The 13,028-nt window shown below is 38.4% G+C and overlaps 1 protein-coding gene across 12 annotated transcripts in view; it reads left to right on the top strand.

Annotated features, from left to right (window-relative positions):
• Fn1 (fibronectin 1) overlaps positions 1-13,028 on the top strand; it is a 65,350-nt gene that overhangs the window by 29,896 nt on the left and 22,426 nt on the right. For 6 of the 12 annotated variants that reach the window (XM_005396902.2, XM_013520688.1, XM_005396905.2 and 3 more), the window contains exons 21-27: positions 2,002-2,096; positions 3,645-3,813; positions 4,401-4,487; positions 7,119-7,310; positions 8,678-8,950; positions 10,064-10,246; positions 12,440-12,529. In XM_005396902.2, the coding sequence (XP_005396959.1) occupies positions 2,002-2,096; positions 3,645-3,813; positions 4,401-4,487; positions 7,119-7,310; positions 8,678-8,950; positions 10,064-10,246; positions 12,440-12,529 (1,089 nt within the window). The remainder of the gene's footprint in view (positions 1-2,001; positions 2,097-3,644; positions 3,814-4,400; positions 4,488-7,118; positions 7,311-8,677; positions 8,951-10,063; positions 10,247-12,439; positions 12,530-13,028) is intronic. The other 6 variants (XM_005396909.2, XM_005396903.2, XM_005396904.2 and 3 more) reach the window with 1 other exon arrangement.

The following is a 13,028-nucleotide window of genomic DNA, read 5'->3' on the forward strand; positions in this document are numbered from 1 at the left end:
CCTTTATTGATAGGGCATATTTTATTTCTTTCCCAGCCAGGCTCTTCTTCACCTAACAAGACCTGCCAGAACCCATAATTCATACTCACAGTCATGTCCTTTGTTTGACATCAGCTTGTGGGTTTGTGGTTTGGTGATTTTCGTGGGATGGCCTTCCCAGACAGAGAGCATCATTTTAGCTGGCTGACTCAAGCAATAGAAAATACCCCATCTTCAAGCTCAGGACATTTGGGGAGAATGTGATTTGGGAAAAAGTTGTAGCTTTCACAAATGTCCATTGAAAGAAATTGACTGTTCCCTGAATTATTTCTTGTGGACCATTAAAAATGGTCAACCAGGGCTGGCCTGGGCATTTGACAAAATCAGCAGCAGCAGAATGGCATGTGATTTTAGAGACACTGAAAGTCATCATGGGTGACGGCCCGTATTTCACCAAATTCCATCAAATTGACATTAAAACAACTCACTAAACCAGTATTACCTCAATTCAGCCATTAAAGTGGTCTCTATAGGGCCAGGGGGTGCAGTGGAGGGGAGTGGAGTTAGCTCACTGGCGCCATGCCTGCTTGGCAAGTGTGAAATCCTAGTTCAATTCCCACCAACCCCCTCCAAAATAAATAAAATGAAGTGATCTCTCCAAAGTGACCAACTTTTTCCTATGTAGTGCTTTAAAAATAAAAATAAGACATGAGACATTAAAATCCAAATTGAAAACAGGAAAAATTGCAATGTTGGGTCTAAATTCCCTGGTGGCCCAGAAGAAACAATTGACCAGAGCTGAATACAAATGGGAATCTGAAGACTTTTAATCTCCGTGTCGTTCGGAAGGATAACCCTTGTCTCACTAGCCATTCATGATTTAATATAAAGGTGTTCAGCGTCCACAGCCCAGGTGGGAACAGTTGGATTTAGATATACAGAGGAAGGAACTATGAAGGCATAAACCGGGGCTATGAAACCCTTGAACTTCATTCATCCTACACAAACGTCTTGGCTTCTGAGGCTTCATCTTTCTAAATTTATAATAAGATTTATAAGGTTGTGGGGTCTATCTTGTGTGTATAAATACACTTTTTTTTTCTTTTACATAATATTTTCACTAAGAGAATAATAGTGGTGTTAGGATACCTGGAGATTCAAAAGAAACTTGTGTTGTGATTCCAAATTCTAATGGGTAAAATATTACATTTCTATAGTATTATTTTTAATGAATGGTCAAATAGGAATAAATCTTTAGAATTTAAAATGCACAGGTGGTTTCAAAATTTCTTTAAACTTCCAAGGGCATTTCTTACTGTAACCAAAGATTATTGGTCATAATTATGGAATAGTTTGGCATAGAGCTATTTTAAGATCACATTTATAATTTCACCATTGTTCTTAAATTAATGATTAACAAACAAAATGATATCACTTTTGTGGTAACCAGCTTATGTTTCATAAAGAACTTTATGCTGATCATATAGTTGCCACCAAACTCAGATCCCAACAATGATAAAAAAAGACAAACTGTGAAATTCAAGGAGTTCAAAGAGCCTTCCTTTGAGGTCATACAGCCCTTTGTTTTACTTACATATAATTCATAGACCAGAATTGGGTCTGTCAGTTTGTCAGAAATGCAAACTCCTAGCCCCAGGCTGGACCTCTGGGATGAGCATCCATTTTTTTCTTTTTTCTGTGTTTTTCTAAGAGGCTGGCCTTGAGCTCACTTTGTTGTCCAGGCTGGCCTCAAACTCACAACGATCCTCCTGTGTTAGCCTCCGGAGTGTTGGGATTACAGGTGTGTGCCACCATGCCCAGCTAGCATCCATATTTTCACCAGGTCTTGGATAATCTGTGTGGCACCTTAATGTTGAGAAGCACTGACTTCTTTAACTTCTCACCCAATAAAGAAACACAGGTTATAATCTCCACCTGATTGATTCAATTGAGGTTCTCAATAAAAATACTTATTGGCTGCAGTCAGGTAAGGTTGAATATATCCTTTGGTTCATTTCACAGTGCAACCTGGGAGCTCCATTCCACCTTACAACACAGAGGTGACTGAGACCACCATTGTGATCACCTGGACCCCTGCTCCAAGAATTGGTTTTAAGGTAAATTGCAGATGTTTCTGGTTTTATCTGATGATGATATGAGCTACCCTCCTGTTTTTGCATGTGGTAAAAATAGGTTGCTCAGGAGGCAGGAAACTGGGTTTCATTGCTTCCTTCACACTCTGCCCCATGCTTACCTGGGGTGGTGCTCCTCTCCCAGGAGACTGTAGGCACGCCAGTGTCAGGGTTTGCTTCCAGGTGCAAGTTTGTGGGACATAGCTCTACGTCTGCCTTACCTATGTTACTGAATTGCTAGAAGGAGGGACCAAAACTGTGAGTGCTTTACAGTGAAGAAAACATTAGTTTAGCATGGAGCTGTTATTTGTTGATGTTACTTTGTTTTCTCTTTTCCCCCAAGGGAATTGCATTTTTAAAAAAATAAAGGAAAACTCCATTTGATATGTAGTTCTAAATGGGTGCCCAGGAGTTCACAAAGCAAATTTAGGGGGACCAACTAAATTCAGAGTCACTTAAAAGTCACATCTTTATCCATTCAGTTTCATCTCAACTTATTCAAAGCCCTGAGGGTAAATCTCTTAATAGAAGTTGAGATTGAGGTATTCCTTGTAGATATCTAGATTTACATTCTTTAAAGTCATGATATTAGGGAAGTGATGAATACAAATGGATAGATTTAAAAGAACTCCTTTCCTTAGTATTTAGAGTACGAAGAGAAAATTACTTTTTGTGACTGAAAACCAAGACAGGATCTCCATGATTTCAAAAAAAGTAGACCAAAGGCCACTTCCGTTTAAGTTTGCAGCTGCTCAAAATGATTATGCTACTTTAAATACAGAGAACTTTTTCTGAAGATTGCCAGTATACTTTTAAAATTTCTCTTAACAGTATCAACCTGACTTTCAGAAGCCATATAATATATGAAGGATTTCTAGATATAGTTGAATACTCTGATACACAATGTTACCTAGGAGTTTTTGAAATAGAATTTTAGAAGGATTTAAAACTATGGACACTTTCACTTTGATTCTTATTTTCTAATATATTATCCTGCAATTGAAGCTATGAACATATTTTTAACAGTAGTGTTTTTTTTTCAATACAAGGCGTTAATGTGGTACTTTTAAAAGGCGAAAGATTTGTATGATCTGAAGAGAAACCAGAGTATTGGGGTCGTACTTTTAAATGGCAACTAAGAAAGTGAATTGAATGTGAATAACTTATTAAAGAGACCCTAGGGAATTTCTTCCAATACAAAGAAAATAGAAATCAACTGCTATGTGATCTAAAGTCCCTATATTCTTCTGCTTTGATCCAAGTTCTTTATCAAGCAAAACAGTATGTAACAACATTTCTCTGGAATCTTTCATTGCAACCATCTAATGCTATTTTGAAGAAATACCTTTCCCACTCTGGCTCCCCATTACTAGAAATTTCCAGTTAATGTGTAAAGTTAGTCATTCCTTAGCAAAAGTCCACTATACATTTCCAAGGGATTCACATTACAAAAAATAAAACTACAACCTTTTAGCAGTAATTCAGCTTTGGAAATATTTGTCCTAGGTGTTTATTTTGCTTTCCTCGTTCTAGCTGGGTGTACGACCAAGCCAGGGAGGTGAGGCCCCACGAGAAGTGACTTCAGACTCGGGAAGCATTGTTGTGTCTGGCTTGACTCCAGGTGTGGAATACGTCTACACCATCCAAGTCCTGAGAGACGGGCAAGAAAGGGATGCGCCGATTATAAACACAGTGGTGACACGTAAGAAGAGTTCCTATTTTTTGTTTTTTTTTTTCATTTTCATTTGTAAAATTGCTCTGCTTTCTAAAAAGTATAATATCAATGTCACTGTTTTACTTATGAGAAAGGTATGGGTCAAATATCCCACTCATACTAATTAGTGACTTCAAAATTCAGGGTAGCAAGTTTAACTCATGTAATATATACTATTGCCAGCGATGGCAAACCTTTCAGAGCTTTCAGTGATAATAAGCAGTCCACTGCAGCATGCATGCCATAGGTTCACCACCACTGTACCGTACCATCAGAAGTGATCCTTCCATTAATAATATGAACTAGCAAAATGGAAGTAACTTCAGTATTGCAAAATCATTCATCCTAAGAAAAGACTCCATGAAATGATTATTGTTGACCGTGCTTTCATAGTATAATTTCTGTATTTTTACTGATTTAGAAAAGAAGGGATGGAGGGATGGAAGAGGGAGGAAGGAGAGATAAAAGGAAGAAGGAAAGGGTGGGGAAGAAGGGAGAGAGGGAAGAAGAAAGAGAAGGAAAAGAAACATTCCACCAGCCAAGTTGCTTAAACTACAAATTTCCTTTCTGTGTAGCATTGTCTCCACCCACAAACTTGCACCTGGAAGCAAACCCTGACACTGGCGTGCTTATAGTTTCCTGGGAGAGGAGCGCCACGCCAGGTAAGTCTGGGGCGGATCGAGAGCTTGTTTGCACAATGCCTTCCCAAGACAAATATTTCAGAAACTATTCCTTTCAGAAAAGGATGGGTTCCAAAGAAAGAGCTCAAGTAACAGCTGTCCATAAAAAATACAGAAGCACATGAAAGTATATCATAGAGTAACAGATGGGGTGTTTTAATGCATGTTTCCTTAAGTCACAGAAAAGAGAATAATTGTACACTAAGCTTTGGGGAAAGGCAGATCTTTATACAGCCGCAGGAAATCACGAGGCTGGGGAAAAGCATTTTGGAAGATGCCCTTTGTTTAGTGCATTAACAACTACCATTTATAAGAAGCAGTGAATGACAAGGACAGAGTCTGTACAGGTTCAATACAGATGAAATCTTTAAAAAAGTGTTTCAATATACATTGGCTAAATCCATAGAGGGAACTGAGGCTGTCTGTGTTTTGTCATGAGCCGATCCCAGAAATGTAAGGGTGATAAATGGCAGAAATGGCCTCCATTTTACAGAATGAGTGGACTGATGAGACTGAGAAAAACTGACCTATCGACTGTCACATGCTGTTTCTTTTGTTTTGTTTTGTTTGCCATGCTAGGGATGGAATCTGGGGCCTCATGCATGCCAGGTTCTTTCACTGGGCTGCATCCTTCCTGCCATGCCTTGTAAAGATTGCAGAATTGGGAGTCTAACCTTTTAGACTCCTCACACCCTGTATCACTTACTGGGAATTTTACTGTTATTGTTTTTATATTTTTTTTCAGATACTCAATACTGAGAAGTTTGATTAACAAGTTTCATGACTATTTTATATTTAAAGATACTTAAATATTTAGAAGCTGCTGTCTAAACTCGTTCAAACATTGAAAAGTATATAAAATCCCAAAATAGATGAAACATAGCTATGGCAGTATTCAAATAGCATGATGTACCATGGCGATGATGGGAAATTTTGGATATTTTTGGATACCTAAACCAAAACCACATGAAAGTCTCTTTAAGTGAGAAATGTTAATTTACATGTAACCGTATTATTTCATATTGGAGAAATTGCTGTCACCACCCTCATTATTGAGAAAATTCTAAGTTAAACCAAATAGAAATTTCAACTCATGTAGAGTTCATACTTGCCTGCTCTGCTTCCTAATTTGAGGCATATATTTAATTACTTAAATATTTTTAACTTTACTGTTAAAGCTTTTGTAAAAGATTTTGTCTTATAACATTCTTACTTTTGCAGATAAGGCAATAATCTCTTAATCTGATTTAGTCTGAAATCATAGAAAACTCCCTCAAAATATACTTTTTGATTTTTCCCTGAAGTAGCAGGATTTCAGGGAAGTTTCTAGTATTTGTAGAAACATAATTAAGCCAAAAGGATGCTATTTCCAGCTGAGTTTGCAACTTGAAACTGGCAAGTTTCATGTTTGCTGGCAACAGAATCACTCATATGCAGGCTTAATGGCCTAGCCTGCCATTCACGTGATCACTACCAAGGCAATGACCTAATATTTATTTCCCATCCAGTTGGATTTCCTTTTATAAACCCCTTTAGTGTTCACTTTGTTCCTACTGACAAAATATACTGTCATTTCCTTGTTTGTCCTTCAGTAAGTTTAACATCATTATACTTTCTTAATTTTACTTTTAATCTGGCCTGCAGATCTCTAGTCTTTGCTGTATTTATTTGAATGTCTGTCCTCTTCAACCTCTCTACTGCCCAATTTTCATGATTCTTGAAGTTTTAATAATGAATATCTTTTTCTAGAATAAGTATCACCAGTTTTGGTTCTCTTACTGAAAATCCCATAGGTTTAGATCTTTCTGAGAGTCTTCTTTGAGGAATGTGCTTAGGTTGAAAGCAGTTCCACATGAAACAGGTAAAATAGGATAAATGGGATATTTCTCAGCTCCTTACAGACCATCCATTAAGGAAAAGTAGGGTAGAGTAATAGGAGAATAGAATTTGGAAACAGGAAAATCTTTGGTAATTGCTTCCTCTTTTTCCCCCAATTTTCTTTTTTATGTTTTTAATCATATTTTTTTTCGTGGTTTTTTTTCGTACATAATGTTTGTTCATACTTACGGATAAGTAGGAAAATCAGATACATGATTGCAGAGTGTAACGATCAAGGTAACATTTCCATCTCCCCAAGTGTTTACCATTTTTATGTGATGGGAACCTTCAGACTCTTCCTTATGAAATATATCATAAATTATTATAGACTATAGTCACTGCACTGTGCTATGGAATACTAGACAGAATTGCTCCAATGGAATTGTATTTTGGTAGTATTACCTGACCTCTCTGTATTACCTTCCTCTTCCCAGTCTCTAGTGACCATTACGCTACTCTCTTCTATGACAATGACTTTTTTAGCTGTCATAAATGAGTGAGAACCATGGTATTTGTCTTCCTTAATTGGCTTATTTCATTTACTGTGATAGTCCAGATTTTCTTGACACTCAATATCTTAGCCTCAGGGTGCTGCAAGCCCTGAGTGACAGTGGGTCTTCAATAGGTGCTGAGGCCTTTTCCCATCCTGCATTGTGGGTCCCTTATTGGAGCCTAGTGTAATCCACTTGCGGGTGTAAATGCTGTGTGCAATAACCTCTCTTCCGTTCCCGGCAGATATCACTGGTTATAGAATTACCACCACCCCTACAAATGGGCAGCAAGGATATTCTTTGGAAGAGGTGGTTCATGCTGATCAGAGTTCCTGCACTTTTGAAAACCTGAGTCCTGGCCTGGAATACAATGTCAGTGTTTACACTGTCAAAGATGACAAGGAAAGTGTCCCTATCTCTGATACCATCATCCCAGGTAATGGAAAAATAAGCTGTTATTCTCAGAGTGGTAGTTTCAGAAAGAGTAGGGATTAGCATCTTAATCCCCAAATGGTTGAGCATATCAAATACAGCTGGGATTTCATTCCAACCTCCCAAGTGCACTCTCCATGACCTTGAAGTCAAAGCGACTGTCTGGACAAAGGCTTGCTGTTAACACTGCTTCACTGTCTGCTTCACTGGGATGCTGTTTGTTGCAATGGGTATGCAATGGAGTGGCAACCATGGCATTAACTCTGTACTGTCCGCTCGTGTGGAAATATTACTAAAACAACATCATGTATCAGTACTCAAGGCTGACAGGCTAAAAGGAATATGGTAAATGCATCCCATCAGTACATTTGTGCCTTACCTGCCAGTCCGTCCCAATTTCCAACAGCTATCCATGAAATGTTTGTCTCTGTATGTGAGCACTGAAATAGCACTTGGTTGACAACATTCAATTTTTTTATCTTGCACTTCAAATCTTTTTTTTTTTCAATTGGGAAAGCAGAAAAGTAAAGGCTATGCCTTCAGGACATTCTTTCTTTTTGGGGGCGGTGCTGGGATCAAACCCAGGGCTTCATGCATGTGAGGCAAGAACTCTACCACTGAGCCACATCCCCAGTCCTAGGACATTCTTTCTTACGAATTAATTGAAAGGCAGATCTATGAACTAGCAGATTCATTGTCCAAAATTGAATTATGACAGAATGAAAGCATTGGACAGACTGTGTCTCCTTTGCACTGTTTGGTATACATTTTCTAATGTTAATTGAATAACTGTGATTATGAATTTAAAATATTGGCAGTGGCCTCAGAATCAGGCCCGTCTGTCCTTGCCTTGAATGGCACATTTCACATCATACACTCATACTGCATCATGGCCACAATGTTGTCATGAGTTTTGCATGGGGGAGGAAACAATGTATTGGCCCCCCAATTTTTTCATTTTTCTATATGTAAACTTTTATTTTTACACTAAAACAGTTTTGGATTTAGTGAAACATTAGTGATACTGACTGTAGATACTATGTATAGTTTCTTAAAATGTTTCTGACATCCTAAACAGGCCTATGATTTTTAGGGATCTAAGAAGTTCAATCTATACTGTTAAGGAACATTTCAAAATGCACAGGAAAATCCCTAAAGAATACTGTAACCTATTTTATTCTCCCAGGGAAACAAAGTATTCATCAGACTTAGGAAGTCTTTGCAGATAATTTGAAACAGGTTGCATATTACCATCACTGCTTTACCATTCCACCAAGTGTACTACTGGTAACCTGATATACACTGCTTTATTTTTTCCTCTTTTCTGCTTCCGTTTTTCTTTTGCTCCCTTTTTGCTTTGTAACTCAATAGAGGTGCCCCAGCTCACTGACCTAAGTTTTGTTGATATAACCGATTCAAGCATCGGCCTGAGGTGGACCCCGCTAAACTCTTCCACCATTATTGGGTACCGCATCACAGTAGTTGCAGCAGGAGAAGGGATCCCTATATTTGAAGATTTTGTGGACTCCTCAGTAGGATACTACACAGTAACAGGGCTGGAGCCGGGCATTGACTATGACATCAGCGTTATCACTCTCATTAATGGCGGAGAGAGTGCCCCTACTACACTGACACAGCAAACGGGTGAATTTTGAAAACTTCTGTGTTTGAGACATGGATGGTGTTGCATGCTGCCGCCAGCTACTCTGGTTAAATATGGACATTTCAAGCGGGAAGCCAACAAGTGGCCACCTAGATAAAGATAGGGTGGATCAAGGGATAAGACACCGAATGCATATGCTAAACTAAATTGACAAGTGCAACTAGTCTTCAGTGTACTTCCACTTAACTGAAAAAATGCACAGAAATCTAGAGAAATCTAGATCTGACCTGTTAAATATAAATTACAAGAGTTATATTAAATTTGCAAACCTAGAGTTTTTTTTTAAACCTCTGGTGTGATAAACACCAGTTACTATCAAGAGGTATACTTGCAAAATACACCATATGCTCTTCCTTCTCCCTTTAGATAAATTCTACCATGTTCCTTCTTTAGAGCTCACTAAAAGCCCATCAAAATTTAGGGTACAGTGGAAGGGGCTGTTTTAAAGTGGAAGAAATCAAACTTTTCAGGCATCCACTTTAGAGAAATTGCTTTTTTGCTATGACAAAATAAAGAACCTCCTCTTTCACCAGAGTCTGGGGACCAGCATGCAACATTTTTAAAGGTTCTCTGCCCTGCATGGTAAGAAACATGCTGAGAACCAATTTGCATGAACCTTCTCACTTGTAAGTAGAAGTCACTGAATGAATTGTAGCTGTACACCAGCTTGTAGACATCTCACGTCAGGGGGGAAGTGCAGGACCCTTGTGTCTTTCTGTCTGTGTGCATGTGTTTCTTTGGAAAGTACTGCTATGTTTCTTTTTGCTGTGTGGCAATTTAAGCCTCTTCAGCCTGGAATAAAATACACTTCAGTGGTATTAATAGTGTACATAAATCAACCTATTTCAAAGTAGATTAAAATTATAATTTAACATACACTGATGATGGCAGAAAGGTTAAAGGGGCCTAACAATACTATGAGTAGTGTTTGTTTTTAACAGTAGTACACTATGATTTAGATTAGGCTTAGATGATTTGCATGATTATGACTGTCCCCCTTTATGCATGAAGTATTGTTTTTACCTTTCCAGCTGTTTTGTTTGCTTTAACTTTAAAATTACATTAATTTTGTCTTCTGTCTTATTTGAAACCAGCTGTCCCTCCTCCCACTGACCTGCGGTTCACCAATATTGGTCCAGACACTATGCGTGTCACTTGGGCTCCCCCTCCATCCATTGAGCTGACCAACTTCCTCTTGCGCTACTCACCTGTGAAAAATGAGGAGGATGTTGCAGAGTTGTCAATTTCTCCTTCAGACAATGCAGTGGTCTTAACAAGTAAGCACTCAAACATATCTGTTTAATAAATAGCAACCTGGGGGCTGGGGATTTAGCTCAGCAGCAAAGTGCCTGCAAGGTCGTGAGTTGCATTCCTGGTACCGGAAGAAAACCAAAAAAAAAAAAAAAAAAAGACAACAAACAAACAAATAAATACTAACCTGGGGCATAATGAATAAATTCTGAGTTCTCAAGTAGGAGCAACAAGAGAAGGCAACAGAGCTACAAATTAAACTCCTTGTTCAATGTGCTGCTCTGTAAACTTTGAAAGATGTATATTTATCGCTATCATGATATACCTTTGATATCTACAACTTCCTAAAATTCATATTGGAAAACATCAGCTTTTCAGTTGTAAGACTTCAAACACACTGTACTTCCAAAGAAGCACTTAAAAATAGTGGGTATCGAGAGAAATTATATGAGTAAACCAGAATATTTAGAGAAGAAAAAAATGAAGATTGAAAGGAGTGTCACATATCTGTTTGGTAGTGATTTTTTTTTTTAAGTATCAGCAAGTAATCTGTTTAGCATTTGAAAACTTAAAAACAGTGACTGATTGCTTGGAGAGCCCAGGATGCAGTGCAGTGAGAAGTTTAATTTGTATTTCAAAAAGCATCTGTTAGCACGATTTCTGAGAGGCTGAGGACTTTGAAAACAACTGGCATTAAATAAACAGTTTATGGAAATTGTCTTTTTCTAGTTCCTACCATTCTGGAACAGGCATTTTTTATTAAAGAAAATACGAGTAGACTGCAACATGGTGCTGTGTCTAACACTGCTTCTTATTTTCACTTTATATTTTATTGTAGTAAAATGTGTAAAAACAGCAAAAGATTCCACATAAGGGAAAAATAAGTTACAATTTAGGTACATTCCCAAATGGTGTTCTGAAAACATTCTCTCCCTTCCCAAATGCTTTAGAAATTCAAACACAAAGAAAGGCAGCTAAGCATGATCATGATCTTAGTGTCTTATTTTTTTGGCCAAGGGCAAAAACATTCTTATATCTGCATGGCTACTTCTGCAGGGCTATTTTTCTTCAAGAACATTGTGGAATCAATATTTTGCACATTACTCAATATACAAGGCCCTGTACCACATGTCATTCTCAGCTTAGCCAAGACCAGTCCCATGTTAATCATGTCCCAAGAGCTTCTTGTCCCAATGCTATGCTTCGAGCATAGCATTCTCCCTCTTTAAGAAGTGACTGTGTTAAAGATGAAGTAGCTGAGGTCTCCAGATGTTGTTAAAGTGCCCCTGGCCAAGTAGGAAGGGAGAAGACCAGTCCCTTAGTCTTTCATAAACCTTGCTCAGTCCTGTGCAGAAGACCAAAGGGCACACAACAAACAGACAAGGGAGTAAGCGTCCATTACGCAGGAGTGCAAAGGCCAGGAAACTCACCGTATAAGTTTTAGGTACTGTGTATCAAAATGTGGGAAAAGAATATTCAGAAATGTTTAGTAAACTTTTCCAAAGTACTGTTTTCTGCTGAATATGACAGAACCATTTATTTCCCTTCCGAGTGTAGCTCTTTTCCAATAAACATTAATTGTTAAGACCATTGGTCTTGGATGAGGTCAACCTGTGAATGCTCTTGGGCAAGTAAATGAAAGAATATAACTTGTGTGTAACTCACTTTTCTTCTTTATTAGGTAGGGATAGTTGTAGGAAGCCAACCTTTCAGAGGTAATGGATATGTTCTGCACGCTGAATATGGTGACTGGTCCCACAAGTCACATGGGTGGCAAAATTCCCAAACTGTACAAGTTAGATGTGCACAGTATATTGTATGGCATAAAGCTGCTTTAGAAAATAGTAAGCCACCTCACAGGGCTGTTGTGAGGGGCAAAGGGATATGCACAATCCCACAGCAGTTATCATTGCGCGCTCCAAAGGACTACCAACTGGATAAGAGATATTATATGCAGCAGCTGCCTCTCACTGCGGACCCTGCTGAGTCACACTCACGGAGGTGGAACGAATAGCAGGGCTCTGAGAGGCTGCAGGGCAAGGTGACCCTTCCCTCCCCGCAGTTACAGTCCCATCTCCAGGCGGCAGTGGTTACTTAGGTGCAAGTAGGCTGCAAGACGGAATGCTTGGCTATTTTCTCAGTTGAAATAGTCGCTGGAGTATTTTGGTTTTTCGTGCTTTCAAGCACAAGTCTATGATAAATCCAACTTCTCTCTTCAGACCTGCTGCCTGGGACCGATTATTTAGTCAGCGTCTCCAGTGTCTACGAACAACACGAGAGCATCCCTCTTAGGGGAAGACAGAAAACAGGTGAGTCCTGCTGCCCGTGCCTGCTTCTCAGAGGCTCTCTCACCAAACAGCTTAAATGACAAAATGAAATTCTACTTCTGAAAGTACATCTTGCCTTTTTGGTGGTAATGGGCATAGCTTTGTCATTACTTTTTCATTATTGGTCTTGAAAATGAAAATAAATCTTATTCAGAAATTAGTTACTAATGACCACTTCTGTTGCTAAGATTCTGTACCCTGCTTCCAGAGAAACTGAAATTAGTTCGGGAACTATGTTGTCTGTCCTTTCAAAAAAACTTCCAAGAAGAATATCTCATAATTTCTGTTATTTAGAGTTGGTGGATATCTCTGTTCATTAGACAGCTCTGTTTAAGAGCTCACTTAGTGCTATCATTGCCATCTAAGTATTTTTCCTCCTTTACTAAGCCAACAAGTTTATGTTTTCTGCTGGATATTATTTTGTACTATGAGAAAAAAGTAGATTGAATTCCATAAATATTATATACTTTCTTAAATATGA

This window comes from Chinchilla lanigera, unplaced genomic scaffold (assembly GCF_000276665.1).
Source record: "Chinchilla lanigera isolate Chin_1 unplaced genomic scaffold, ChiLan1.0 scaffold00056, whole genome shotgun sequence".
Lineage (NCBI taxonomy): Eukaryota > Metazoa > Chordata > Mammalia > Rodentia > Chinchillidae > Chinchilla > Chinchilla lanigera.